The sequence below is a fragment of the Poecilia reticulata genome, chromosome 15 (assembly GCF_904066995.2).
Source record: "Poecilia reticulata chromosome 15, P_reticulata-male-v2, whole genome shotgun sequence".
NCBI classification, from domain to species: domain Eukaryota; kingdom Metazoa; phylum Chordata; class Actinopteri; order Cyprinodontiformes; family Poeciliidae; genus Poecilia; species Poecilia reticulata.
In genome coordinates, this window is record NC_088844.1 from 25,180,623 (window position 1) to 25,208,017 (window position 27,395).

Below are 27,395 nucleotides of genomic sequence, written 5' to 3' on the forward strand. Positions count from 1 at the left end.
ACACAAAAATAAGAATATTCTTCAACATATTTTTACTCAAGTTAAAATAAAAAGTAGCCACCTAAGAAATTTATCAAATTATTAAACATTTCATATATATATATATATATATATATATATATATATATATATATATATATATATATATATATATATATATATATAAATTCCCTTCTCACCCTCCGCGGGTGGTCTGTTTCATCCTCTGAGCTCGGGTCCTCTATTTTTGATAAAAGTTACGTACAGCACCCTTAAGAAATAAAAAACATGTCAAAGTGAACATATGTGATTGGGCTTGGCTTCACCCGCTGCCCTCTAAGCCCATTAAAGCTCCTTAAGTCCGACAGTTCTGCCTCTGAGTCAGAGCAAGATGAGCTTCGGAGACCGCCACACCGTGTCGTCCTACCGCAAGATCTTCGGAGATTCTCCCCGCTTCCCGACCTCTGCCTCCCGCATGGGCAGCGCGGCTCCTCGGCCCTTCCCGGGGCCCAGAGCCACGGCCGCGCCCCGCCACGGCGCATCCTCCGTGGGGACGTACAGACGCCTCGGTCGGTCCTCCGCTCCGTTCTCTCTGGTTCCGACCGGTTCTTTCGATTTGAGCCAAACCTCTGTGGTCAACAACGAATTCAAAGTGATCAGAACCAACGAGAAGGAGCAGTTGCAGGTATGTGGGGTTAAAATGAGCAAATATTGGAAATGATACCTGCTGGAGTTCGGTAAATATTATGAATTTAAGGCTCAAATCTTACTTATCTAATTTTTGAAAAAGCAAAAACAATATTTTTCATCACTGGTTCTGGGAAATCTTTCTAAAATACCTTAAACTTAATTAATATGGAGGATCAAAAGGGCCAAATTACTGTTGATAAAGAAATAATTCACAAAAAACTGTAATCAATTTTGTAAATATGGAAACAAATACATTAAATTCATAATTAACGCAATTTACCACAAATAATTATTTGAAATTTGTACTGTTAATGACTTTATTTTTTTATCAACTATGTATTAAATTGTTTCAAGATTGGTCGAGAATAATACCACAGGACTGAGACATCATTAAATTTTAAAATAACTGCTCGTTTCCTAATTTAACTTTGAAATAATCAGTATTACTCAATCATTTAAATAATTACAATTAAATATATTTATTTAGATATTTTTTGTGTGTGTGTTTCCAATTTTGCTGAAATTAGGCAATATGCAAATATTTATATATTTACGTATTAAATTGAGGCACTTTTGGTTTTTGATTCAAACGCAAAACTATGAAATAATGAAAGAAAGAACACAGTACATTTTATAAATGATTAATGTACTTGTTTCCATATTTATAAAAAATTAATATTGTAATTTGGTACTTTTGGTCTTCCATATATTTCACCTTTTATATTGTTTTGAAGCCACAATTCCCGGATGTTTTGTCTCATTGAGTCAAACTTGAGCTCTTCTGTATATCAACAAATACTGCAGAAAATCTACAACAGAATGGCAGGAAAAGAAAACAATCAAAGCTTAGCCTAGTCAAAGTCCACACCTCAAGCTGTTGGAAATGCTGTGGTGGGACTAGGGCTGAAAAAATTTAGTGGAATAATCATTATTAATCTGAAATAATGTTAACTGGAGCATAGAGACTAAAAAAGGGAATTTGTTGAAAAAAACAACACAGCAAAAATTTTCCAAAAAAAAATTTAAATACAAATTTTGCATTTAAAATAAAAAATATTTGTTTGTAAATATCCTCTATCCAGAACTTCTCAAATTGGATAGTTTTATCTTCACCTGGCTCAAATACTGTGAAAAGTATTATTTTATCTGCAAATCCTTTTCTACAAACAATCTAGCGTATCTTACAGGAAATTCTATGGACCTAAATTGGTCACAAAACTATTCATAACGCTAACAACAAGATGCATATGTCAAAGTTGACAGATCCGTCTGCAGGTGGCTATTTGTGCACACTTTTCTCGATTTGTATACATTATTACTACTTGTGCAGTTTACACACACGTGAATATTGAGGTTCACATTCATGCATTGTGTTGTACACATTTGTGACTTATTTTGTACAATTACACATCTTTTTATGGATCTTATCTTACAAATCTTGTATGCGCTGTGAATCTTTTTGAGACTAATTTAGCTCCATAGATGCTATGCTATTGCATTTTAAGCAATAAAATATTAGTTTTCTAATTTATTTTTTTAACATTGTATGAAATAAGTAGTTAAAAATCTGCACAATAAGCCAATTTTTTATATGATATCTCCATTAATTGTTATAATAATTGTAAAATAATCGTTTATTGAGCCTTAAGTGGGACATTAAGAGTGCATTTCTCAGTTAGATGACGTACAATACTCTCTGATAAAGTTGATCAATCATTACATTAGGAGTAAAGGAAATTGTCTCCATCCCATGACTGGCAGACAGAGAACCTAAAACAGATTTGTACCTTTGAAACTCACGCAACATGAAACCAATCTGTCCAAAAGTTTAGCTTACAGCGTCTAAGGATGTGCCCAGAGATAATACATTAGGCTCAGTAATCCCGTCTTATTCTGCTTCCTGGCAAAGCGAGTTAATTGGTTCCCGTAAGATCCTTTGTCTCCCCATCCATTCCCGTCTCTGCAGGAAGGGCCGACCCAAACCTTTTTTGGGTCCTGGGCAGTTTCTCATTTGGGGCCCCCATGACATCAAGTCAACATAAAACACTTCATGCTATCATTAGCATTATTTGTAATTGACTTACATTATACCAGCTCTTTTATGACTACTGGTTTTAACTTGACAGGAGTAGCAAATTAACAAAATATATATTTTCATTGTGAAATGCAGAGTGGTGTTAAAGTGTTCTGTATTATTTTAAGTATTTGAAAGTAATATCTGCTGATAAACAGCTGAATTAACAGCAAACGTTTGATATTTTTATTTTTATTTATTTGTTTTTATTATTATTGGAGCCTTGAAACAGAATTTTGCTCTTAAAGCCAAAGGTAACTCAAAGTACATAGAATTAAAAAACAAATTGCATTAAGAAAAATCAAATCAAACAGAATAATTTCAAACTACAAAAAAAGCTACATTTTAAATGTGCAACTGAACAATAATAATCTGCCGATGTCTATCGTATATTTTTCCGTCAATGGCAGCAAATCTTTCCCCGATATAAAAATGTATTTTTTTTTATTGTTCATCATGTAACCTTGGGGCTCTTAGGGGCCCCCTGGTGGCGTGGAGACCCTAAGCAGCTGCTTAACTTGCAATCAAAATCACCCAAATCCAAACAGAACCACTTGTTTTGAATGTTCTGTAGTTTTTCTCACATAAAGAAGGTTAATTTGACTGTAAACAAGGCTTTCTGTCGCCGTTCAGGGTCTGAATGACCGCTTCGCCATGTTCATCGATAAAGTCCGGCATCTGGAGCAGCAGAACAAAGTCCTGGAGACGGAGCTGGTGAGCCTCCGGCAGAAACACGGCGAGCCTTCCCGCGTCGGGCTTCTCTACCAGCAGGAGATGAGAGACCTGCGCTCCCAGCTGGACGAGCTGAACCGGGACAAGAACCAGATCCTGATTGAGAGGAACAACATGGAGGACGAGCTGCAGGTGACACCAGATCAGGGGCTGTTTGGCACTTCTGCACTAAAAAACTGCATAACCAACACATTTTTGAAATATAGACATGAAAAGTGTAGATTTGTGCACATTTTGTTGTAATAGAATCAATGATACAGTTATCAGCAATATTTAAACAAATTTTCTCATTACTTTCAAAATTATGCATTTTTTTTTTGTTTAAATCAAACATTAAAATTGCATAGAAAAATGTTTTATCAATCCTCTTATGTAAATGTTTTATGTTTTTCTTGGTTTTAAAACCCCCGAAAATAAAATTAAATCAAATAAGGATTCATTGAGATGAAAATTTGGACCAATATCGATATCCGATATCAATATTGCAGTTACTGATGATAACCAATACTTATCGGTACTCTATGTATTCCTCTACCTTTTTGACACCTTCGCACAATTTTACATTTCACACTTTCAAAGTTAAAGCACATATAATGTGATTAATCTGATTAAATTTGTTGTACTGTTGTACCATCAACCCTAATCAACCCTCCGTGTGTTTCCATTCTCAGAAGCTGAGCGTGAAGTTCGATGAAGAGGCGAGGGCGCGGGACGAAGCCGAGCGGACCCTGCGGTCCTTCAGGAAGGACGTGGATGACGCGGCGCAGGTCCGCCTGGACCTGGAGCGGCGCATCGAGTCGCTGTCTGATGAAATTTCCTTCCTGAAGAAGGTGCATGAAGAGGAAATTGAGGAGCTGAGCAACATGATGGAGGCGCAGCAGGTCACCGTGGAGATGGAGCTCGCCAAACCGGACCTCACCTCGGCCCTGAAGGAGATCCGCAGCCAGTACGAGTCCATTGCCTCCAAAAACCTGCAGTCGGCCGAGGAATGGTACAAGAGCAAGTTCGCGAGCCTGAGCGAGCAGGCGAGCCGGAGCAACGAGGCGATGAGGGCCAGCAGGGAAGAGATCAACGAGTTCAGGAGGCAGCTGCAGTCCAAGACGGTGGAGATAGAGACCCTGAGGGGCGCCAACGAGTCTCTGGAGAGGCAGATGGGCGAGATGGAGGACACGCACAACGCCGAGGTCACAGCCATGCAGGCGAGTAGTTCAGGTTCTCGCTCTACGTCAGGACGTTTGGGATTTAGTTTCTATAAGTTACTTTTTGTTACTCAACAGAATCCCTTCATGTTTTATGGTGAAACTTATAAACTTTTCAAAACTCAACCTCGCAGAATTCTTGGGCCTCAATTTTACAGGTTTACTATCGTCTAGTGTTTAAACAACTGGAAGGACAATCCATCAGACCATTGGTTCATCCATCCATCCATCCATCCATCGGTTCGTCCATCCATCCATCCATTGATCCATTGGTTGATCCATCCATCCATCCATCCATCCATCGGTTCGTCCATCCATCCATCCATTGATCCATTGGTTGATCCATCCATCCATCCATCCATCCAGTTTAACCAAAATAAAAAATACAATAACATTATATTTCTGTAAAATAACTCTTATTTTACAGAAGCAATTGAACAACCGTTCCTACTTTAATACATTTTTATTATCTTTGACTAGCAGGTAAACTTTCCCCAACAGTGATAATGCTAGAAGCACTGCTTAGTCATCTTGTGAGCTGAAAGCCTTTTGTCACAAGATAATTATTATCATCCTGAGAAATCAAACAAGCATAACATTCATAGTGAGGGTGAGGGCGGCGGTTCTTAGTTTGCATAATATTATGAAAACCAACTTGTTCAACCAAATATGTACTTTTAGAATAAAAAAGAAAATCAGTTTATAAACAGTCAAGTTTTCTCTTGACTGTTTCTGAAGTACGATCAACTGGACGTTTCAGCTGAGGCATCGTTCTGGCAGTAAACGTCTGATTCCAGTTCAGCATGGGGTTAAGACTCAATCCTTGGGTTTTTCTAGACGCGTGAGACTGAGACGACTGAAGGGACTCTTCATGTCTATTGGATTAATCTCCGACCTGCTATATATGGAAAAGCCATCTGGCTTTTGCTGGCTTCTTACAGGGGTGAAAGGATAAGCCTTGAAGACAAAAAGGAAATCCTCTATAAACTCTAGGAGGCTTCTTTAAAAGTATCACAAAGCTTCAACAGCTGTAGAGTCTTTCAAACACTATCCATAATGAACTTTGTAACTGACAGCCATCTTGGCAGGCAGTTGCTATGACAACAAACAAGCCACAAGCTTGGAAGTAGCTCTCACCTCGTTCCTATCTACACATATAAGCGATATAAGTACATTACGATTACTCAATCGCAATTTTTGAGTACTGTACCCACCTCTGTAATACTATGATAAATACCCGTGATATTTACTGTTGTACTTACTGCTGAACTAGTAAAATTAACTTAGCTAACGTAGCTTTCATCTGCTAGCTAACTAGGGCTGTGTAATATTGATATTGCAATATATATCGATATTTTCTTTCCCAGAAAAAAAATCGATATTCATCCGCAAGTATTGTAACATCCAACTGTCACCTTGCTCACTCACTGCTTGCTTCACCAGGAGAGTGATTCGGTTATCAGGCTTAGAGTGATTCCTTCAGATGTTAAGTGTCAAGGTTAAAAAGGTATCAAACTATTCAGAGCAGGTACTTGGTGCACTTTATTTACTTTACAAATGCATGTAAGCTACAGTTTGTACTGTTTCAATTAAAAGAAACATGTTTTCTCACCACTTCTTTGATTCATTTTGTCCAGCTGTCAACTTTAAATCTGTGTCCAACCAGAGCCAGGTATTGTGTAGTTGGTGCTTTTAATCAGTTTTCAGTTAAATTAATTCAATCCAACTCTATAACAGTCACAAAATGTCACCAAAATCATTCTGTCAATCTAAAATCTTTCAGAAAATCGCAAAAGTGTATCAAATTGTATCATTTGCTGAATATCGCAATATATACTGCTCAAAAAAATAAAGGGAACACTTCAATGTTCACTTAAATATTAGTGTTCCCTTTATTTTTTTGAGCAGTGTATATCGTATCGTGGGCAGAATATCGTGTATTGTATCGTGAGATTATTGTATCACTACAGCCCTATAGCTAACATGGACATGTAGTGTATGTGTATGCTACTACATGCACTTACTCTGCCAGTAACCAGAACCTTGTTATTCACACAGTATGTACATCCTTTACAAATTTGTTTAAACATTATAGTATGCGTCCATGGATTTCAGATCGTGAAACACACTTCCTGTTCACTAGGAAGTTAACTACATCGTAGTATTTTTGAGGTAGCTTGTCCACATCATCTGACATAGTCAATCCTGACAGCAGCCATTTTGTTCATGCATCTTTCTCTCGGACATCGGTTAAACGTTTCAAAGCCTTGGGTCTGTGTGTTTGAGTACTAAGATGGTGCGGATCACTTCCGGTTCAGACTTGTGGGAACTATGTATAGAATGATACAGAAAAGAACTAATGTGAAGAAGATTGAACTACTTTCTCCTTTGCGACAGGACACCATTAGCCACCTGGACACTGAGCTGAGGAACCTGAAGAGTGAGATGGCTCAGCACCTGAGGGAATACCAAGACCTGCTCAATGTCAAGATGGCTCTGGATATTGAGATCGCCGCCTACAGGTGCCAATCTGTAGAAAATGCTAAGAATCTCTAAAAAGTTAATTGTGCTAACCCTAAGCTACTAATCATAGACATTAGTTCTGCTAAAGAACCACACCAACATGGTATTTAGCAGGAGCTAATGCGCTAACTTCAATTCAAAGTATATCGTCTCTTCAAAGACAACAACCCTCAGCACCAATTTAATTCTGACATTATAATTTACATGTTCTACAGTACCACTAGATATTGTATCTATGTTTGTCTTGTTCTCTACTTTTATTTTGAAAACACGAGGAGAGGAAATGGAAATGCTGCGTAAACAGTCTTCACCCACTTCAAAATAAGAGCATGAATATAAACAACCAATAACCAAAACTTCACACAGATATTGCAGTTTATTCAACTGAAAGTTTACAAAAAACAGGTGAAATCAGAGCTTTAAATTTGTCTGCTAAATGTTTTCAAAGTGGAAGATTTAGCTATGCTACTAGCGGATTAGCTAAATGGTGAAAATCAAGCCTGGTTTAGCCATTCTGTGACATTTCAATGTTTATTTAGATGGAAGAGAACCACATTTTCAGAATTTTTATTCTTTGAAAATATGCTGAGGTGGTAACAAGTGGAGTAGAAGTGATAATTTGGGCATTTTCTCCAGTTACATGAGCAACAGAGAGTCAAATTGAGCAAGCTGAACCCTTGGTAATTAGTTTTACAAACTTAAATCAATGTTTTCTGCATTTGTTTTTTAGAAAATTTGAAGTTTTAATGTGCGTCTCTCTCCAAGTTTGGTTTTTGTTTTTCTTCTGTTAGAAAACTACTGGAGGGAGAGGAGACCCACTTCAACTCTGGGATGTCGTTCGGCACGGCTAGCTACAGCTACCAAGCTCGAAGCTCGACCGAATCGTACAAAACCAGCCAGAAGGAGAAAGGAGGAGCCATGAAGGAAAGCTTCAAGGACATCAGCGAGGACAAGGAAGAGGCAGACATCAACTCCAACAACTGAACACAAGCAGGGGAGAAATTACACCCAATCATGAGCATCAAAGCTGTAACTTAGGGTTAAACTATTACGCAACTTTAAAACAAGAACTGGATGCACAAGTTAGAATTTATAAAATGTTTTTTAGGCGGTTTAGTCTCGACAACTCCATTTTTGTAGTTCTTTTTTATAGTTCTGGCTGGATAAATTGACCATTCATCTTGGTATAATTAGCATTTTGGGATCAAGGTATTTTCCTGTTTTAAACCCATGAATTGTACCTGAAGTGATATAATAATACCCTTTAAATAAGAATGTAACTAAGTATCTAATGTGTGTGAATGCATTCAATTGTAAAAATCTATTGCAATTGGTCCAATATGCAGAGGCGCCCCCAAGAGGAGAGCAGGAGGGGCCATGGCCCTCTAGGAAAAAAAAAAAAAATATATATATATATACATGTACATATACATGAGATTTTTTTTAGGACTGTTGACTAAACAAATAAAATCAATAAATAAAATAATCCAAACTGTACCAAACCTGCAAAGTTGGGTAATTTTTTGTTTTCCTTCCGATTCCTGTTTTGTTGATGAGGCGTATTAAATACATCTCAATTCAAAGGTCCACCTTGTGCAACCTGTTGCTGATTGCTTAACTAATTTATAAATCATAGATTGTCTACTATATACAGTTGTACCTGGAAACAGATCAATCTGAAATTTTGACTCTATTTTTTTTCTGGCAATGTTGTTGGGCAGAATAATTTCAACAGATTTTTCAGGTGTACCTTTAAAAGTCCAGTATGTTTAGAAACTTTTCTAGAGACAAAAAATAAATAAATAAACAATTGACCAAAACTAAGCATTTCAGAAGCTTGCAAAAACAAAGTAACTTTGATTGAGCTTTGAAACATGAAACACCTCCATCTAGTGGACAAACATAAAACTGCATTTTAAAACTGAACTTTAATATGTCCTTACAAAAAAGTTGGTTTTTGATGTAGCTTCACCACTTTAGACTACTTTAAGAAACTCAGACGATAATTCAAAATCTACTTTAAAATAAAATATCATCCTCTGCTATATTTATTTAATAGACAAAATGGCTGTTAAATGTACAAAAAAGGCACAAAATTTCCCTCGAGTATATATTTATTAGTCAAATCTAAACCCGTATTTAATCATTAAAAAAAAAAAAAAAAAAGAATAACGCACCATGTTTCACTTCTGAATTTATTTAAAAGATATAAGGTGGGTTTATTTAAACTCATTTTAAATAAACATTGTTTGTTTGAAGCAAATTGTTTTATTATCAAAGCAGTCAGTCAATAAATAAAAAGTAGATCACAGATTCGCCCAAAAACCACCAACACAGAGAAAATGAATAAACTAGACAGATGTTGCTTCTCTTCTAGTTTTATCAACAGCAGCATTTAAACTTGGTTGACTAAAAGCCTCCAAGAAAGAAACTGGTAACAGAAAAGTTAGTCTTGTTTTATTTACTGAACAAATCATGACAGTTATCAGGTGTTTTTCACATTTTTAAAGGCTGTCCTAAACATTTCGGGGTCAGACAGAAGTTTACTTCCACACATCATCAACTTAAATGCAAATACATAAAAAAAGCTTCTCTCTTATTCATACCAAGTCAAAATCAAACATACAGCTTCAAAAATATACATACCCACTCAACTATTGGTTAAATATTGGTAAAGGCACAGATGGATGCGTGCGTTCGACTTGCCTGCTTTATTTGACCCAGAACCGGTTTGGAGGTCCGATCTGTTAGAACATCGTGTCCAAGATTCAACCAAAGTCCAAGAAAAAAGGAGAAATACTCAAGCTTGACACTGCAGGGCGTTAATCATCCTCAGTGGATTTAGAAAAGCGGTGAATCTGAGCCGTTGACCCGATGAAACTGAAGATTCGGGTCGAGTTTCCTGATCAAGACTGAGAGGGGAGAACCAAACCGAAGTGAAGCACCAGCAGACCGTCCTGCAGAGGAAATGCAACAACAAGTCTTAACTTGAAGCTGCAGTTTGTAACTTTTATAAAAAATTTAATCTGTCACCAGTTTGTAATGAGACAAAAAAAAAAATCAATCTTTTACAATTCCTACCTGAGCTTCTATTGCCGTCTGAAGAAATGCACCAAAAACAACCAATCATAGCCAGGAGGAGGGGCTTAGCACTGTCAATCAACCTTGTATACACGCTGATAAATATGTTAACGACGGAGAGACGACTTACCGTTACAGAAAAAACGTCTTTCTGCTGTCATCAGTGGCTATGCTAACCAGCCTTAGCAACTTGGAATAGGAAAAGGGGGTGAGCAGCGCCACATGGAGGGTTATTGACAGCACTCAGACCCCTCCTCCTGGAATCTGATTGGTTGTTTCTAACCAATCAGAACTGGGAGCTCGAACTTTTCAGAGATTATCCGTCTCATAAGATACAGTCACGACATGGTGACTGTAAAAAACATGTCTGATAAAAGTTGCATACAGCAGCATGTTCCTATGTTACTACTCTGTGTGTGTGTGTGTGTGTGTGTGTGTGTGTGTGGTTACCTGCAGTGCTTCTTTACCCACAAACTTCTTAATGTCTTTCAGTGACTGGTGATGATCTAGGAGTTGATCTCCACAAACCAGATCCACCTGCAGGGAAAGCGGAAACAATTATTCATAAATGTTTATAATCTGAGCATTTCGACTTAAAAATACAACACATATGATTTAAATTGATTTTTTTTCTAACTTTCATTTAAAAACAAGAAATTATAAATGATAGGAAATATTTTCAAAAAGTAGCTTTTGTCATCCTTTAAAGAATTGTAATTTGACCCAGGCTGCAAAAACGTTTAATTACGAGAATACAGTCATAATATTAGCAGAATAAAGACGCAATTTTACTAAAATAATGTTTTAAAGTTACAAGAAAAGAGCTTATAAAGTTATAAGGTTATCTGAGCAGCTCAGTTTGTGTTGTTCTTTTAAAATACAGTTAAAGTCTTGCTCCTGATGATAATTTGATGCTGAAGTATTAAAAGATGAATTATTTCTTCATCTGCAAAACGGAAACCAAAGTAAAACTTGAAGAGATGCTGAACATCCGTCTTTCATGTCAGTTTTCATAAAATCGTTACTTTGTGCTCCTAATATCACAGCTGTTTTCTGGTAATATTAGAACTTTATTCTCATATTATTTCCAGTTTGTTGTTGTAAGACTGTATCCTTGTAATATCATGACTTTATTCTTGTATTCGTAGTATACAATATATGTATATAATACATATACCGCTCTGTAATAATGAGTGAAAAGCAGATTGTGCACCTAATTTCTGGAATGAATCAATTTTCAGGCAATATGGACTTAAAGTTTTATCAGTTTATTTTGTGGTACTATTATGATCACAATAAAAATTACAATAAGAACCATTTATCGTTTCTTTTTTAAGTAAACCTATGATTCTGACTGCATGACACAGCAATCATAGTCCTACAAACACGCTTTTCTAGGACAACAGTCACATACAGAAGTTTGATTTTTATCACCAAACTGCTTAATTCTCCCTCCGGAAATGATCTGTATCCAAACTAGCATGGGGGAAACCTAAACTGACCTGACACTTGGGGCTGAGCTCCATCTTCCTCCGGATGAACAGCTCCACGTGTCGGATGGTGGCTTCGCCCGACACGCAGATGTACGGCCTTTCTAGAGGCTGAAACAACGGCAGAGAGGATCTGCTTTAACTTAAAGATATCCAAGGTAAAGATGTCAACTTTAACAGTGAAAAATGGATCTGAATGACTAAAATATAAATTTTCTCAATATTAAAGTAACTTTTCATGTTTGTGAAATGTCTCTGCTAATCTTAAACAAGCCTTTTTTTGCATTTGAATCAAATACTACTGTAATCTTTAGAAGAACCACTAGGAGGAGCCAAAGGCTTGTGTGCATCAACACTTCCCCTCATTTTTACAAGTTTTCCATAAAAAGAAACAAAAAAACCTAAATTAATCTTAACAGGGTGTTGACAATGTCATCAAATAAAGGAAATCCCATTTTTTAAATAGTTTGTCAAACAGGAAATGCTCAGAAGGACAGAAAAACTTGAACAAAAATCAAGAAAAACTCTTGAATGATACAGAAAAGTTCAACATCAGAGGATACAAAGAGTTATAACGTCATATTAGGATAATTGTGGATAGAAAAAGAAAGGAAGAGTTAAGTTTCCACCAAAAAAATTTCTGAAAAAAAAAAAAAAAACATGGAAATTTTTGAGAATGAAAAGTTGAAAATGTACAACTTTTATAACTCAGAAGCTTCCATGTTTTTTCTAGAATTTTTTTTAGATTAATCTCAAAATGTCTACGTTTTTTCTAGCAAATTTTAAACTTTTCAAACTGAAATTTTGAGCTTATTTTGGTGGAAAATCTCTCCTTTTTTTCTCCTCCCATGTATAACAGAGAGTTAAGAAGCTGAGGGTGAGATAAAATTAACCCTTTGTTATAAACATTTGTTATAAAGATCTTAAACCTTTACCTTAAAGTCAGAGATCCCATTTTCAGCCCTGAAAACAAAACAGTCAAGAGAAATGTGACTTTGATGCCGTCCATTAACCAGAGAACACACAACTAACTATAACATACATTTATTCATGAAACTTTACTGAATAAAAATTTGCTTTTAAATGCAGAAACCCATCTACAAAAACTAAGATACCCCAGCTTCTTCTCCCAGTCTTAAAACATTATTGTTATGTTTACTGGTCTCTTTAGGTTGTCTTTAGGTGTGCCAAAATACAAAGAAAAACTATGCAATATGGAGTATCATTGCTCCAAAGTAGCAGACTTAAAATGCTTAAAATAATTTTAATGCCACATAAAAACGGAAACATACCCGACAAACTCCAGGAGCAGATAAATGTTCAGCTCAGGGGGGATGGTGAACACGGCTCTGGGAAAGTTATCTTTCCTTTTCTTCAGCACAATGGGACCTTGAGGTGAAACAGGCACTGCGAAGATCAAACCACAGTCAGTGATGAAGTGACATACTTCATCCATGTAAAAAGTGTTTATAAATCCAGAGAGGCTGGACGTCATCACCTGGTTTTGGCACAGCGAGCCCCCTCTCTTTGTAGAAATTACAAATTTTTTCTCTTTCAACTGTAAAAAAAAACAACACAAAATGCTCACAAAAAGCTCAAAGCACCACATCAGAAGCTCAGACATTTGGTTTTAGTGTGTTCTCAAACATTCTTACGTTCTTCCAGGAAAGGAACCATTTTATATACAATGTCCTGAAGCTGTCTGTCTGGCCTGCAAAAACGTAAAGTAATTAACTCCCAGTCGGCTGCATACCAAACAGAAACACGGGGAAAGTAATTAGTCAGCAGCTGCTGCTGGAGGAAAAAAACTCACCTGATGTTGTAAAGAGGCTGCGTCTCGTGCACAACAATGCTGCATGTCGGGCATCTGTTGCTGGAGAAGAAGTGCTTCACGATGCAGCTTTTGCAAACTTGAAGAAAAAGCAAAAGAAAACTAGGTGTAAGACAGTTTTTATTTTACCGTTTGAGTGAGAGCCTTGAACTTATTCTAGATTTATCTGAACATGAGCAGATAGAGAAATGAGTGAGCCTTACATTGAATATGCAAGCATTTGCTTGAGGAAAAGATATTTTTATGTGGCTTAGAAGATATTGGAAGTTCATACACTCCAAATTTTTTGCCAACACGTCTACTTTCAAGCAGCCATCATTTAAGTGCGATATTAATGTATTGTACTGCTTGATGAGTTTAAATACAGAAAGAATTTCACTGAAAAACTGTTGCACGACTGAAAAATCGTTTGAACATTGTGTAAAAATCACACAATCAATGCCCAGCGTAAAGCTAAATGAACGAGTTTGACAAGTTTTAAAATTTCTTCTGTATTGAGATGTGGCTAATTCATAAGTATTATGGCTAATTAAATATTATGCCTATGGATAATTTGCCCACCAAGCCCCAACAATCTGTAATGAGGTTCAGTTGAAAATAAAAGCGCTCAAATCGTCTTTTATTGAACTGTCACAAATCAAACTCAGTGGATAGTAATCTAGTCCAGGTTTTAAGGGTCTATGCATTATAGTTTTTAAATTAGAGCTGATTAAACTCGCTTAAGGTAGTTAAAAATTAGGAGCAATTGTAATTTGACCATTTTCCCGAAGCTAACTTCGGTTTTCTATTATTTCTATGCACCAATTTCTGTTTTTTTAATGGTTTTACTTATTTTCCAACAAGCACATTTGTAGGTTGTCATTAGTTTTAATGTGAAATAATCGAGGCTGACCCTCCCTCCGTAGTTTTGAGACTCACATGTGTGCAGGCACTCTGTGATTGTGGTTGCATCGATGAAGAAGCCGCAGCAAACAGCACAGCGGATGTATGGATAAAACTGAGTGAGAGCAAGCTTGGTCTGTGGAAAACAAAAACGTGAATTTCTTTAAAATCTCACTAAGCAACTGCAGAAAACTGTTAAACATAAATTATATCAGATTTACAGAAAACATTGGCATTTTACGCACTTCGTCGTCAGTGTCGCTGCCTGAAATATTGGTGGTTCCATCATGACTCCTTCGACCAACTGACATCCTCAACGGCTGTGAACCGCACTACAATACTTTCTCTGGTCCCTTTTACTTGTCAGTAAATTAATAAATAAGTTTGCTCTTTTATGCCGCTTCTGTTAAAATGCGGAACGCTTCTATTCTTAAACTTTTCGTCATGTAAACAACACAGCACTAGTCGGCTAGCGTTAGCCTCCGCACCGTGAACCGCAGAACAAAACAATAACACGCGCCTAACTAGAAGCTAATATTAACAATTTCTTAGCGCAGACAAAAGCGTCAGTAGATTTATATTTACACAAACTGATATTTTAACGCGCTACAAAATAAAAATGACACAATTTAAATACTTTTCTGCTACACTATCTTTCGTCCAACTGAATTTCCCTCGCGCTTAGTTTGCAGCATGGATAACGTCACCGCTTCCGGTCTGGATTTTTCAGAATAAAAGTGTTATCCTGAGTGACACGGCTCCCTAACAGCTCTATTATATAAATAGCTTCATCTGGCAAATATAAATGAACAGCAAATTTCAGTTTAATGGTCATTTGCAATAAATTAATTACTCATATTTTTTGGTCTCACTTCCTTTTATTCTTTTTTCATGTTGAAGCTCTACTTTGATTCTATAAAACAGTGAAATATATAAATTTTTTACAATTTTTTTATTTCAGTTTTATGTATGCATCTAATAAATGTCTACAGATCAGTCGGAGGCAATGTAATGCATAACATTTTAATTTATCACAATAAAAATATTCACAGAGAAAAATCAACACAAATATATGTTTTAAAATGACATTTCAAAGAACGACTATACTGTATTTGGTTGTTTTTTTGTAGTCATTTTTTCTTACAAAAGTCAGCTTTGTATTTACAGAGTACTATACAACATTGAATATACTGATAATTATGTTTAAGGTGTGCATCCCACCAACAAGACATCAACTTAAAAGAATCTGTTTACCTTTTAATGGTTGAAAACAATTTTTTAGTTCAGCAATAGCAATTATTATTTTGCTGAGAATAAATTGGTTCTGTTCCATTTTTTTTGAGGTACCACAAATCCAAGATTCGAGAAATACATTAAAAATGTTTATCATCACTGACACAATCCAGGTTTTGCTGATAATACAAACAATTTAGCTACCACTTTAAAAAGTCACATGGGGACGAGCTAAAACCCATCATGAACATGATACAAATTTATTCATTTTGAGCTTCTTCCCAGAGTAGCTTTCTTAACAGAGCTCATATTCTTTTGTTATTTTGATATAATTAGCTGGTTAGTTTGTAACTGCTATGTTTTGTAAATTAAAAAATCCAGTGTGGATTTTCTTCTTATTAAAGAGAACCTGTGGAAACCTTCATTTCAGTTTTGAGAGAACATGGACCAAAACAGAGTTCTGATTCTTCGTGTGTTGATGTATAGTGGGCTTAATTCCCCCACCCCTTTTTTCCCCCAAAGAACAGTCTTCATTTGATTAAAGTCTTGCTAATAAAAAAAGAGAATAGAAAAGAAAATACACAATTTTTACAAGATTGAATGTCTATGGAGAGCATTTGACATGAAAACATTTCTCTGAGGCAGAACTGGAGGCAAAAATGATCAATTTCACTACAAAACATCATCTGGGAACATTCACAACTTGATAGCACAATTTCTCACTGATCCAAACCCTTTTAAAGTCAGAGGAAGTCACCTATATGCACAAGAAGACTGGATGTTGCTTGAAAATGGATCCTATATAAGTTTCACTGCCATTTTGTGAGTGGCATTTTTTTCATGTATGAAAGAGAGTAGTTCCAAAAAATTTCAAGTTAACAGCTGAAAGTTTTTCTGTTTTGCCTTTGGTGGTCTAAGAAAAAAACAAACAAAATATGCATATTTCCTAAGGTACAGTATCTCTTATTGTTTCACATCTTCATAATTTTAACTGCGTTCAGATACTTATTTACTTACAATAGCATGGAAAAAAAATCTAAATGAACCTTTTTATATATATATACACCTTTCAGTGTTTAGATATCTTTTTTGGGGGGGGTCACAAAAAATTACTTTGTAACCCAAAGTAAAAAAATTACTTTGTAACCCAAAGTAATTTTTATGGCTTTTATTGTGAAAATCCATTTTCTAGTAACACGTTAGTTTAAAAGCCACTCACAATATGGCGGGCGCGTTAATGACTCCTTACCATGGAATATCAATTTAGTCTGTGTGTACGATGGTAGCCCGATTGACTCTTTTCTGTGTACGTTACACCTTGTCAATGTTTTGTTGGAAAGAAACGTGAGGTTTGAACTTCGTCTTATTGAATTCACATCAAATTTTCGCACGTAAAAGACAAACAACCAGTAAACAACTCAACTTTATACAGTGGGCTCTCGATATTCGCAGGTTAGAGAATATAACCGTCCGCTAAGAGCTCAAATACTGAATACTTAGGAACCCTTCTAAAATGCTTGCAACTGCTAATTATAACAATTCAAATTATATATCTTCTAACCTGTAATAATATGAAAATGAAAACCGTTGTAACACTACCGCAGAAGATAACGCGTCTGTTGTCCTTATCTTCGTGTTTGTGGGTTCAGCCAATCAGCGGTAAGGAAAATGTAGGGAGCTCCTGGATTGGCTGTTTCCCAAACACCAGCCAATAGTATATCACGTAGCATTGCCCCTAGCTTTCTCAGCTTCCAATCAACGAGTACGTTTTCCGCAAATAATTTGGAGGCAAAGTTCTACAGAAAAATCAACAGGGATCCACTGTATGTCACATTTTTTTGCTACCACTAGCCCTGAATACATAGTCTACGTCTTGGTTAGGTCACTTCACTTCTCTGCTGGCACTGAACAGGTTGAAATATAATGCTAAAAACTTATTAGTATGCTTACATGACTTTAAGGCACTTAGCATTAGCATGAGCCCATGTACTGAGAATGTTAGCATTCAAGTTGCGTTCAAAGTCACAGGAACTTTCTCAGCTAGCTTACTGGAAAGTTTTAATCAATATGGCTGCCTTGTACATAAAGCAGTGTCTTTTCGTTGCACCACTGTCAGTTTCTGTTTGCACAAAATCCAGGATATTACGGTGTTACCAATTAATCTGGAAAAAAAAGTATATTTCAACTCACAGCCTGATGTGGACTTTCAACCAACTTGAGCACAAGATATTTGACATTAAGCATTCTTACTTTGATTTACAAATCCCACATTAAGATGTTGTTACCATTACCTTGCGTCTTTTTTCCAAAAATGTTCTTCTGATCACAACAATGTTTATTTTAAAATCTGCAAGAGTAACTCTGCCTCAAAAAAATATTTCCAATTTTAGAAAGAAAAATAAATAAAAATAAAACTGTGTCAGAGAGTTCAGCTGAACGGAGAGTGCTGTGCATTGCTGGGTAGGGCTCCTTTATCAGACCTCCGAGAGACTCTGTGGCTGCTCAGGAGTTTGTTGGGGCTCATTGTGGATTCGACAAACTGACTTGTTACACATCGGACACACACTCCGGATTTCTAACCATTTCAGCAGACATCTAGGGAAAAAGCAGGCAGACGAGAAAAAACATGACTAAGAAAATCATTGCCGTCACAGTTTTTGCTGCAGGACAAACACAGGTCTCAGTTACCATAGTTGTGCTCAAGTTCAAACATGTAAAGAAAAATATATTCAAAAGACTTGATATAATTTGCAGTGGGAAATTCAGCAATAGCTACAGGACTTCTTGATGTCTGTTAAACTACTTATTGAAGTTTGAAGTATGCAAAAAAACTCTGCTTTGCATACTTAGAAACATCATATGAGTTGTACATTGTCGTAAAAACATGGTAATCAACAAGTACTGCTATTGGACTCACTTCTTATGAAAAGCGTGGGAACACGGACACACTCCAAGCTCATCCCTGCTGCGAAACTCTTCCAAACATACTGCACACGTTTGCTGGAAAAAGAAAATACCAGATCATGAAACCACTTCAGCAAATTAAAAAAAAAACTAATTTATCCTAGAAATCTTCTTGATCAGAGTGCCAAGGGTCTATGGCGTAACTCTGAAGCCTATATATATCAAAATAGGAAAGAAAAGACAACTTGTCATTGAACTAAGGTAGAGGTGCGGTAATCTTTGTAAAGCTTCAATAAAGGTAATCGATCAATATGATCAATTACCCCAAATTTGCCTGTATTTACAGCAATAGCAATTACTGATAAGTTTAGATGTGTGCTTGATGCTACAGCCACTAGAACTGAGCGCTTCTGTCCGATAAATGAACATATAAGAACCTGAAGTACTTTAAATGTTCAACCCCAAAATCCGTATTAGCTTGCAACATGTATTCAACTTACACCAAGAAGACTCAGTTTCTTTCCCGCTCCTTTTAGAACTACCTGTTGATGACAAAGGAAATAATTTAGTTTACCTAACAGAAAAGCAAATGTAAACAGTCTTGTAGGAATCTTTCAGTAACAAGATGTTACCTCATTGTAGCCATAATGCTCTCTTGTACCTTGTCTTCTTAGTCTGTAAAGAAGCAACAAAATAAAACTCAGAATGCTGTTTTAAAGGTGGTTTGAAGAGCCAAACACAAGCCGTGCTTAGGGCCAAGTCTGCAACAAAATAGTCGATTTATTGGGCTTAATGAAAACAAAATGGCAACATGAGACAGCTGTGAGAATCAGCGGAAAATGTAACAAATGTTGCACTTTTGTTCCCCAATCAAACCAAGTTTATGGGACTATCAGGTGTGAAAACACCCAAAGTAGAAAAGCAGTAGAGTGGTTTACAGGCCTAGAAAGTCTGGTTCGTTCATGGAGGTGTGAATACAGAATCAAACTCTGATGCTGACTAAAAAAGCAAATTGTGGTCGACCTGCAAACCTGGGTCTTGGTCTGGTTGAAGTGAACTCTGGTGCAGTTTGAATGCATATGTGAAAGCCAAGTGGACCGGAGACCGCTTCAAAAGCAGGAAGCGAACTACGGCGCAGGGCATTCTGCGTAAATACAAACAAACAAACATGCAAGTATAGTGCTAGAAATCCTAAAACCGCTAAAATCTGATCTCCATTTTTGTTTAAATTTTGTGAAGAAGGAAATTGTGTTTATGTCAGAGGTTTTTGTCATCTCAGGAGAAGACAGGAACACATTTTTCAATTAGCTTGGTTCATTTGACACTGTTCAGTGTGAAAGTGAACTGCAACAGCTAAAAATGTTGCAATTTTGGTCCCCAATCGAACCGAATCTCCTTTAATATCAGGAATGAAAACACTCAAGACAGAAATAAGGATATAGAATATAAGAAGAGATTTTATGTCCTTGGCCTACTTAAATATTGGTGAATAATTATAACTGGTTCGTTCAGAATTTTGTGTAACATGCCCTCTCCATGTAGCTCAAGGAAAACTTACCAGTGTGTCACCTAAAAACATCCCTACTGTGCAAATTATGTGTTTCCTTATCTCTCCTTGCTGATACAAGTCTTGTCATGCTAGATGAATCAGCTGGGGATGCTCAGCGCTTCAAGCAGTCCTGGAATTCGTATGATGTCAGATTCATGTAACAACCTGAGCAGTGAAGTCCTTCACACCAAGCAGGGCTGCACAAACAACATCAAAACTTGGGATCTTCACTGTAAAATATTTGAGCCGCTTTTAGTTGTGTCTACTAGCTTCTACTCTTTAAGTCAAAGAAATCTGGCAAGTTTTAGATTTTGAACTTAAGTTTGTCAAATATTTGTGAGTTGTGTTAGCTTTTGATTAATTTTGTCACATCTCCAAGAGTTGAGTGAACTAACAATTCAAGTGTGTTTTCACGCCTGATAGTTTGGTAGACTTGGTCCGATTGGGGACCAAAACTGCAACATTTGTTACATTTTCAGCTGGTGTGGTTAGCTTTCACACTGCACTATGTAAGTGAACCAAACCTCTTGAATAACATTTTCCCCTCCTCACCCGTGGTGGCGCTGCACCAAGAACCACTGAAGAAAACAACATGTATTTACCCAGAATGCCCTGCGCCATAGTCCACTTCCTGCTTTTGGAGCGGTCTGCTTGGCGTTCACATTAGCATTTGAACCTCACCAGAGTTCACTAAAACCGATTAATGCTTTTGTCAGCTTGCAGTGGTTGAAGACAATGTTTTCTCAGATTCAAATTAAATGTTTCTGAGCAAAATTCAGTGCGATTTTTAATAAAAATGCATTAATGCAAATTAAATCAAAATTTCTGGTTGACTTTACTTGCTTCATTTTCAAGTCAAACCACCTTCAGATGTTTTACTGTGTACCTGAACAAGTAGCAGCAGACGATGAGGCTGAGCATGAGGATGAAGAGGCCGATGCCCAGGATGATGATGTAAATGTTCAGCGGCAGGTTGAAGAGACTTTCGCTTGTCATCTTGCAGTCAGGGACGAAGTGCTGCAGTTCAAAGTCGCACAGACACCCTAATAATGGGAATCATGGGTAGAGATTATTTACTTTAATAGATTAAATGATATGCTGGAGGAACTAGCACTTTTTAAAATCAATGTTAAGGAATCATTTACTTGAAACAAGCTCCACTAGCTTGCTGGGAAGTTACTTGCAAGTTATTTTTATCCTATTTCAAGGACACCAAGATATTGGCACTAGAAAGTAGACCAACATTTTGGTAACATTTTGTGTTTTTGCAGTGTTTTATTTTTTTCTCAAGTCAGATTTGTCATACATAATCTCTTGTTTGGTGCTCTGTATCAGTTTCTGACTTTTCTATGAGAGGAAATAACATTTGTACAAATATTATTCACACTGCAAAGCACCTGCATGTCACAGGAATGTGTTCACCTCCATGTTGGGTTCTCAGATATTTTAATTGAGAATAAACTTTTTTCTTAGCCTTGGTGATTAAACAGAGCGGCTTTCCTTCCACACAAACCCCCATCAGTGTAGCGCAATGATGCAATTAGCACATTTTTGCGGTTAGACACAATAGCTTGTACTCCTGCTCAGAAGCCACACTTTAATACACAAAGGTCACACGAGTAAAGGCGCATTACAGAGGGCTGGTAAGGCGAGTGTTTGGCTGGACGTTTAGGTTAAAGAGGAGGCAGCTGTAATCTTAGCACTATGTTAGTAAATCATTGATAGTGGAGGACCAAAAGGTAGGCCACTGTGCAAATGCTGCATGCATGCATGAACAGGTCTGAACTTGAACATGGTTAAGGTGAGGTAGTTGATCTGGTCTGGAAACATTACAGCCGTTTCTGTAGATTTTTCCTGCTGATGTTCATAGTTTTGTCTGCGCAAAGGAAAAACAAAAAATGCGGTGTACATTTTTGTGTTGATTCTTGTAAAAACAACTTAAAAAGGAAAATTAGAGAACAGTAGGTTATTAGGAGCTTACATAAAAATTGAGTTCCATGTCTAAAGTCAAGATTTATATGGATAGTTTGTTAAAAAAGATTATGAATTAAAAAGAAAAAACAGTTAAGAGAGTGCAGTTGACAATTGCAGAAAACCGAAATAATTAAGTGTAGCACACCGAAACATTGTGATGGCAGCCCCAGAAGGACATAAATCTACGCTAGATATTTACTTCATCATAAAGGTAGAAAAATTTTGTAAAAATTGGTATTGGCCTGAAACTAAGCAAAAAAAAATCTACAGATTTCTTGTGGTTACATTTTGGAGGGAAAACCACAATGCTAACGTAGCATTTAATGTCGCATAACATGTCAAACATTCTTCTGTCATATTTTTTCATACCGAATAGCTATCAATTCCAGATTATCTAAGATTATGTTTATCATTGTGGATGTTGGTAACTGTGAAGCCATGAAAAATTGGGTTAGTTTTGAAAGAAAGAAAAACCAAAAGCCTCTTTTTCAGTTGTACCTACTTATCTCAACTCTACTTGAGTTGGTTTGACTTGGTTTTCAATGGGGTGTAATGTAAAATGACCTTGAATCAAGTTTAGCAGATACTAATGGAAAAGAAAATGTTCAAAGATTACATGTGAATCCGTAAGCCTGGCAAACTACTAAGTAATCCTGCAAGGCCTTCTGGGTAAAATACTTTCAAAGTCTGTGCTGCCAAAAAAGAGTCAATATAGATCAATTTGGCATCATTTAAACCAAAAACAATCAGATTTTCTCTATTTAACTACAACTATGGCATCATACTCTTCATATTAAAATACTGCGTCCGAAGGTTAGCTAGCTTGTTTAATTAATCATGCATGTATGAAAATTCTCATGCCTGTAGCGCATTTTGGAGGGAAAACAACAATGCTAAAATGTAGCATTTACTGTAGCACATGTTTCTTTCCAAACATTTTTGTGTAATATGTATCCCTTTTTATTTTTTAGATATCCACAACTTCAGTCTCATCTAAAAAAAAGCTTTGGCATTTTGAAATCTCAATAGTTTTGAAAAAAAAAAAAAACGCTATCAAAATTTTAGCTTAAAAACATTTAGCATTTAGATTCTGTTGATAAAGATCTTCCTTCGATAGGCTGTCATTGTTAAAGAAAAGTTAAATAATAAACGTAAAAAGGCAGGCTGGGGTTTGATTTATGAGAATTGTCAAGGTTTGCAGATTCTCAGCTATAGAATATGTTGATATAACTCTTTAAACTAACTTGTTAGTGCTTTTTCTGAGACAAAAGCATTTAGCATATTTTGGAGGGAAAAAAAAAACAAAGCTAATTGCGAAGCTAATTGCTAACCATGCAATCTAATATACCTGCTTTGTACACTTTTCATACCAGTGACGTGCGGTGAGGTTCATAGCTGACAAGGCACCGACTTAATTATAATCAGATTTACAAATCTAGACCCCTGCATGTTATTGTTTACATAAAGAAATTTTGCGCGTGCGTACAATGCTGGAGGGCAAAAAGACTATTCTTTAACATGTGATGCTTAGCCGCGCCGCCGCTGCAGAATAATTCCGTTATCTCAATCAAACTTAGACATGTAGATATTATTAATTTCGTGCTGTGCTTAACAGCAAAGGGAGAAACCGTTAAAAGTACAACTCAAAACCACGTCTTTCTTGCTCTCTGTATCAGTGCAGCTTCTGTATGGCTAGCTCGCTGTTACCGTCTCTTACTCTGCAGTTGTGGAGTCACAATGTCTGGGTTCATGAGCGCCCCCAGCGATGAGGCAAGAGAACTGCCTGCCTCACTTAAGGGGGCGTTTTATGTTTTCGCATCCACCTATATAATGTGTAGTTGCGCCACTGCAATATACCGTACTGTCATACTTTTTCAGTTCAGTTAAACATTATTTATAAGGTGGCATATCCAAAAGTGTAACTTAGCATCTTAACTTTGAATGAAATGGGTTGGTTTGAAAGAATAACGAATTAAAATGTTTCCGATTTCAATCTTCGACGGACGTATTTCCGGTCCAGACACGACCAGCATGGCAGCACCGAGTTATCAATTATAAAAGCTCCTGATTGAAAACATATGAATTAGTGAATAAAATCAAAAAAATATATTAAATTATTAAATCTAAAAATAGTGGACAATATAGCTTTGGTGTCTAGTGAACATAGAAAAGGACAAGTACCATTGCCAACAAAATTGTAACTTTAATTTGATCCTGAAAAAGTTCAAGACACTTCTTCATAATAGACTGCGCTAAAAGCACAAAAGAAGCAAAGGACCGAACATCTTGAATGGGCGGAGTTTGTTTAATCTGCCTTTTGACTCCAAAATCGTTGAAGCTTGCCCTGCTTGTATCGGTTCTCCTTTGTCAAACTTTAATGGGCTGCAATTCAATCAGAGTCAGAGGGACCGCAGTTTGTGTGGCGCAAAATATGAAGAAAGGCTGTGCAGCTGGTGGATCCAAAACACCTACCGTAACACCAGTGAACCGGATGCATCCAATAACGTGTGAATGGTTGACCGGCACTCAGCCGGGAAAAGTTTTGGGTTTCTCAACAAGTTCTCTGGGATTGGTAACTAAAACCAGGTTTACTTAGTTTAAAACACAAAGGATCCATCCACTAAACACTCCCGTCGACTGTCAGATCCGCCTTTGTATCTTCAGTGGATGACAAAGAAACCTACGTGGACTCACGGATGCAATCCCAAGTCACCGTTATGTCCTTGTGTCACTCTTTTTATCAATGGCTTCAAATTCCTGCTGTGGAGAGACAAAGAAAATCGACACGGATGAATTTCCCCGTTATCCGGGCAGGTTCTCCCGTGGAAAGTCGATGGCAGCGCCTCCATCTGCCTCCCTGCTCCATACGCAGAACCCACGGCGTAACACAGGAAGACAACGGCGCTAATCTTAATTCTGATCCAGGCTCCTCTCACGTTCACTCTCCTCCCTCGTCTCTCTTCTCCACTTAGCTCTCGGTTTGTAAACAGAACCCTGCTCATGTGATTCACCGCCTGCATCACAGCTCTGCTTTCGCCGCCCCCTCTTTCCTTCCTTCCTTCCTTCCTTCCTTCACTCTCTTGCCCTTCTTTTACCCCCCTGCCCCTCTTGGTTTGTCCCCTCCTTCCTTTGCAGCTGTAAGCTATTATTGAACAGCAGACAGGCAGATGTGGAGGCTGAGCAGTAATTGGCCTATCGATCTGGGTAACTCATTGTAGATGACAAAAGATTTAATAAACACACAAGCGAGAATTAGACTTTCGTAGTTACTACTGAAAAATAGAGGGATAAATGAATCTAAAAGAGAGGGAATATACAAAAGAAGTTTATTTCCTACAAGGGTTAGTGAATTTACGATTGTCGATTAATTAGATTAAAATTAGTTCCAAACGATTAAAGTTGCAGTAAAAACTGTTGTTGAACTATGTCATAACAGTAAAAATCAAACTCGTTCTGGCTTTGATTGGTTGTTTCAGAGCAAGAAGGGTCTTTGTGCTATCAATCACCCCTCAGTGTGGTGCTGCTCATCCCCTCCTTTGCAGCTAGCTAACCGGCGGATACACGGTTTTGCTGTAACTCTGTTGTTTCTCCGTCATTAGCACATTTAGCAGTGTGTATACATGAGAGTGACTGACAGTGTTAAGCCCCGCCTCCTGGCTCTGATTGATTGTTTTTGGTCTGGAGTTGTGCATTTGGATCAGGGAGGAAGTGAAAGAGATCCATCTGTCTCATAGCAAATTGTCATAGTGATGGCGTAAACAAATACTTAAAAAATATATTTTTTATAAAAGTTACATACTGCACCTCAGACCTTCTTTCAATTTTGTAGTTTGGCCGCCATCCAGCAGAGGGCGCCACTTAAGCAGAACCATTTAAAAATTGTTATAAAAAATAATTTTTTCAAATAAAAAATTGTTAAAATATGTTCTTTAAAAAAAAAATAAAAAATTAGCTTCATGAATAATTGAATAATTTCGCCCTTCATGTTATTGAAAGATGGTCGACCGTCTTGATGTAAGAGAAAACTAATTTTTAACTCACTAATCGATAACTTTCATCCCCAATTAGGAGCCTATTTATTGAATTTTTGACTGTTATATTTTATATTTGCTTATGTTTTGTTTTAGGAGCTCGACTGGACCTCCCCGGATCAAAACAAACAAATACAGTAAACACAATTCAGTGCTATATTGCTGGATTCAATGACGTGGTTGTTCTCAGGATCTGAATATGTATAAATTTGACCTTAAATGTACAAAAATAGAACACAGTGTTGTTATTTAGAAAAACCTAAACTAAAAAAACTCAGAGCAGTAGCCAGTTTATACGTTTTTATTTGAATTTGACTACTTGTGTAAATTAACAGAAAGCCGTAAGTTTTTTTTTTATGTAGAAATTATCTGGAGCATGTGAACCAAGGCAAGGCAAAAAAGTGCAAACAACAGCGCCTCCCTGCGGCCAACTGTGGACCAATGAATTGTGAAATATGTTTCCCATCGACATGTTGGTGGAGCACAGCTGTTTTCTCTCAGTTTAAGTCTTAGTCTCCAGGAACAGAAAGTTTTTGTCATTCATAGAAAACTGGACACAAACCTTAAAGAACAGATCCTGCAACAGACGCCTTTAGTAGTTTATCTTTACTTGCTCATGGATACAGAAGCTTTTGTTCCAACAATTAATCTTTTTCTACTTTTTGATAACATTCTTTCCCTCTAGATTGTAAAAAAAAAGATCTCCATAAAAATGGGTAAATGTACTAAAATGTGAAAGAACTTTCTGATAAGACTTCTAGCAGGTTTTTTTTTATTATGTTCATGTTAATGTTTGAGAAATGTTGCAAAAATATGGAAATTTCAGTTTTTAAACAACAGAATTGCTTCTGAATGTACCAGGAGATACGCAGTTAAAATACGATACAATTTCAGTTTTTCAACAAGAGAAATGTTATTTAAAATGTTTTTGAATGTCTCTGGAGAAATACTGTAAAAATACAGAAAATTTCAGTTTTGTATGAATAGAAATGAAAATAAATTAAACATGATCGACATGGTAAAATTCACACAGTTAATGCAAAATTTCCTCATTTTCTAGCAGGACATTTTCTTCTTTAATGACATTGTAGTTAATCATTATATGACGTATAAATATTTATATATTCTTAAAATTACACTTGATATGTTGTTTGGTGACGTTCATAAATCGTCAGTTCAACTGTGAGCTGCAGTTGGACTAAAAATAAATATATTTTTGTGTG

At 36.7% G+C, this 27,395-nt stretch overlaps 3 protein-coding genes across 4 annotated transcripts; 1 reads left to right on the forward strand and 2 right to left on the reverse strand.

The window, feature by feature from the left end:
* The first annotated feature begins 348 nt into the window (after positions 1 to 348).
* On the forward strand, positions 349 to 8,483 carry LOC103477315 (alpha-internexin-like). Its single transcript, XM_008430365.3, has 5 exons — positions 349 to 664; positions 3,377 to 3,607; positions 4,147 to 4,674; positions 7,072 to 7,196; positions 7,989 to 8,483. The coding sequence occupies exons 1-5, from the start codon at positions 371 to 373 to the stop codon at positions 8,179 to 8,181; spliced, it is 1,371 nt and encodes a 456-aa protein (XP_008428587.1). The 5' UTR covers positions 349 to 370; the 3' UTR covers positions 8,182 to 8,483.
* Positions 8,484 to 9,637: 1,154 nt separating this feature from the next.
* On the reverse strand, positions 9,638 to 15,231 carry pcgf6 (polycomb group ring finger 6). 2 transcript variants are annotated; one of them, XM_081616345.1, is made up of 10 exons: positions 14,727 to 15,231; positions 14,518 to 14,617; positions 13,582 to 13,678; positions 13,424 to 13,479; positions 13,267 to 13,326; positions 13,061 to 13,175; positions 12,704 to 12,731; positions 11,781 to 11,910; positions 10,729 to 10,815; positions 9,638 to 10,154 (listed from the first exon to the last, which is right to left on the reverse strand). In XM_081616345.1, exons 1-9 carry the CDS (start codon positions 14,790 to 14,792, stop codon positions 10,757 to 10,759), a joined length of 711 nt encoding a protein of 236 aa, XP_081472471.1. In that variant the 5' UTR covers positions 14,793 to 15,231; the 3' UTR covers positions 9,638 to 10,154; positions 10,729 to 10,756. The 2 variants fall into 2 exon arrangements, with proteins under 2 accessions (XP_081472471.1, XP_008428589.1); XM_008430367.3 differs by having other exon boundaries at positions 11,781 to 11,879; positions 14,727 to 15,228.
* A 259-nt stretch (positions 15,232 to 15,490) lies between these two features.
* On the reverse strand, positions 15,491 to 25,212 carry LOC103477316 (RING finger protein 122-like). Its single transcript, XM_017309143.2, has 6 exons — positions 24,614 to 25,212; positions 21,054 to 21,210; positions 19,251 to 19,293; positions 19,119 to 19,160; positions 18,632 to 18,714; positions 15,491 to 18,309 (listed from the first exon to the last, which is right to left on the reverse strand). Exons 1-6 carry the CDS (start codon positions 24,636 to 24,638, stop codon positions 18,189 to 18,191), a joined length of 471 nt encoding a protein of 156 aa, XP_017164632.2. The 5' UTR covers positions 24,639 to 25,212; the 3' UTR covers positions 15,491 to 18,188.
* Positions 25,213 to 27,395: the final 2,183 nt, after the last annotated feature.

Excerpts from the sequence above, each read along its gene's own strand:
- pcgf6 (XM_008430367.3), bottom strand. The coding sequence starts at position 14,792 with ATGTCAGTTGGTCGAAGGAGTCATGATGGAACCACCAATATTTCAGGC. Across the intron at positions 13,480-13,581 it reads CAGCCTCTTTACAACATCAG|GCCAGACAGACAGCTTCAGG; the intron begins GTGAGTTTTTTT and ends ACGTTTTTGCAG. Across the intron at positions 11,880-12,703 it reads ATGGGATCTCTGACTTTAAG|CCTCTAGAAAGGCCGTACAT; the intron begins GTAAAGGTTTAA and ends CCGTTGTTTCAG.
- LOC103477315 (XM_008430365.3), top strand. The coding sequence starts at position 371 with ATGAGCTTCGGAGACCGCCACACCGTGTCGTCCTACCGCAAGATCTTC. Across the intron at positions 665-3,376 it reads ACGAGAAGGAGCAGTTGCAG|GGTCTGAATGACCGCTTCGC; the intron begins GTATGTGGGGTT and ends GTCGCCGTTCAG. Across the intron at positions 7,197-7,988 it reads ATTGAGATCGCCGCCTACAG|AAAACTACTGGAGGGAGAGG; the intron begins GTGCCAATCTGT and ends TTCTTCTGTTAG.
- LOC103477316 (XM_017309143.2), bottom strand. The coding sequence starts at position 24,638 with ATGCATCCGGTTCACTGGTGTTACG. Across the intron at positions 21,211-24,613 it reads TCCGGTTCACTGGTGTTACG|GGTGTCTGTGCGACTTTGAA; the intron begins GTAGGTGTTTTG and ends TCCCATTATTAG. Across the intron at positions 18,310-18,631 it reads TCCCACGCTTTTCATAAGAA|ATGTCTGCTGAAATGGTTAG; the intron begins GTGAGTCCAATA and ends CTTTTTCCCTAG.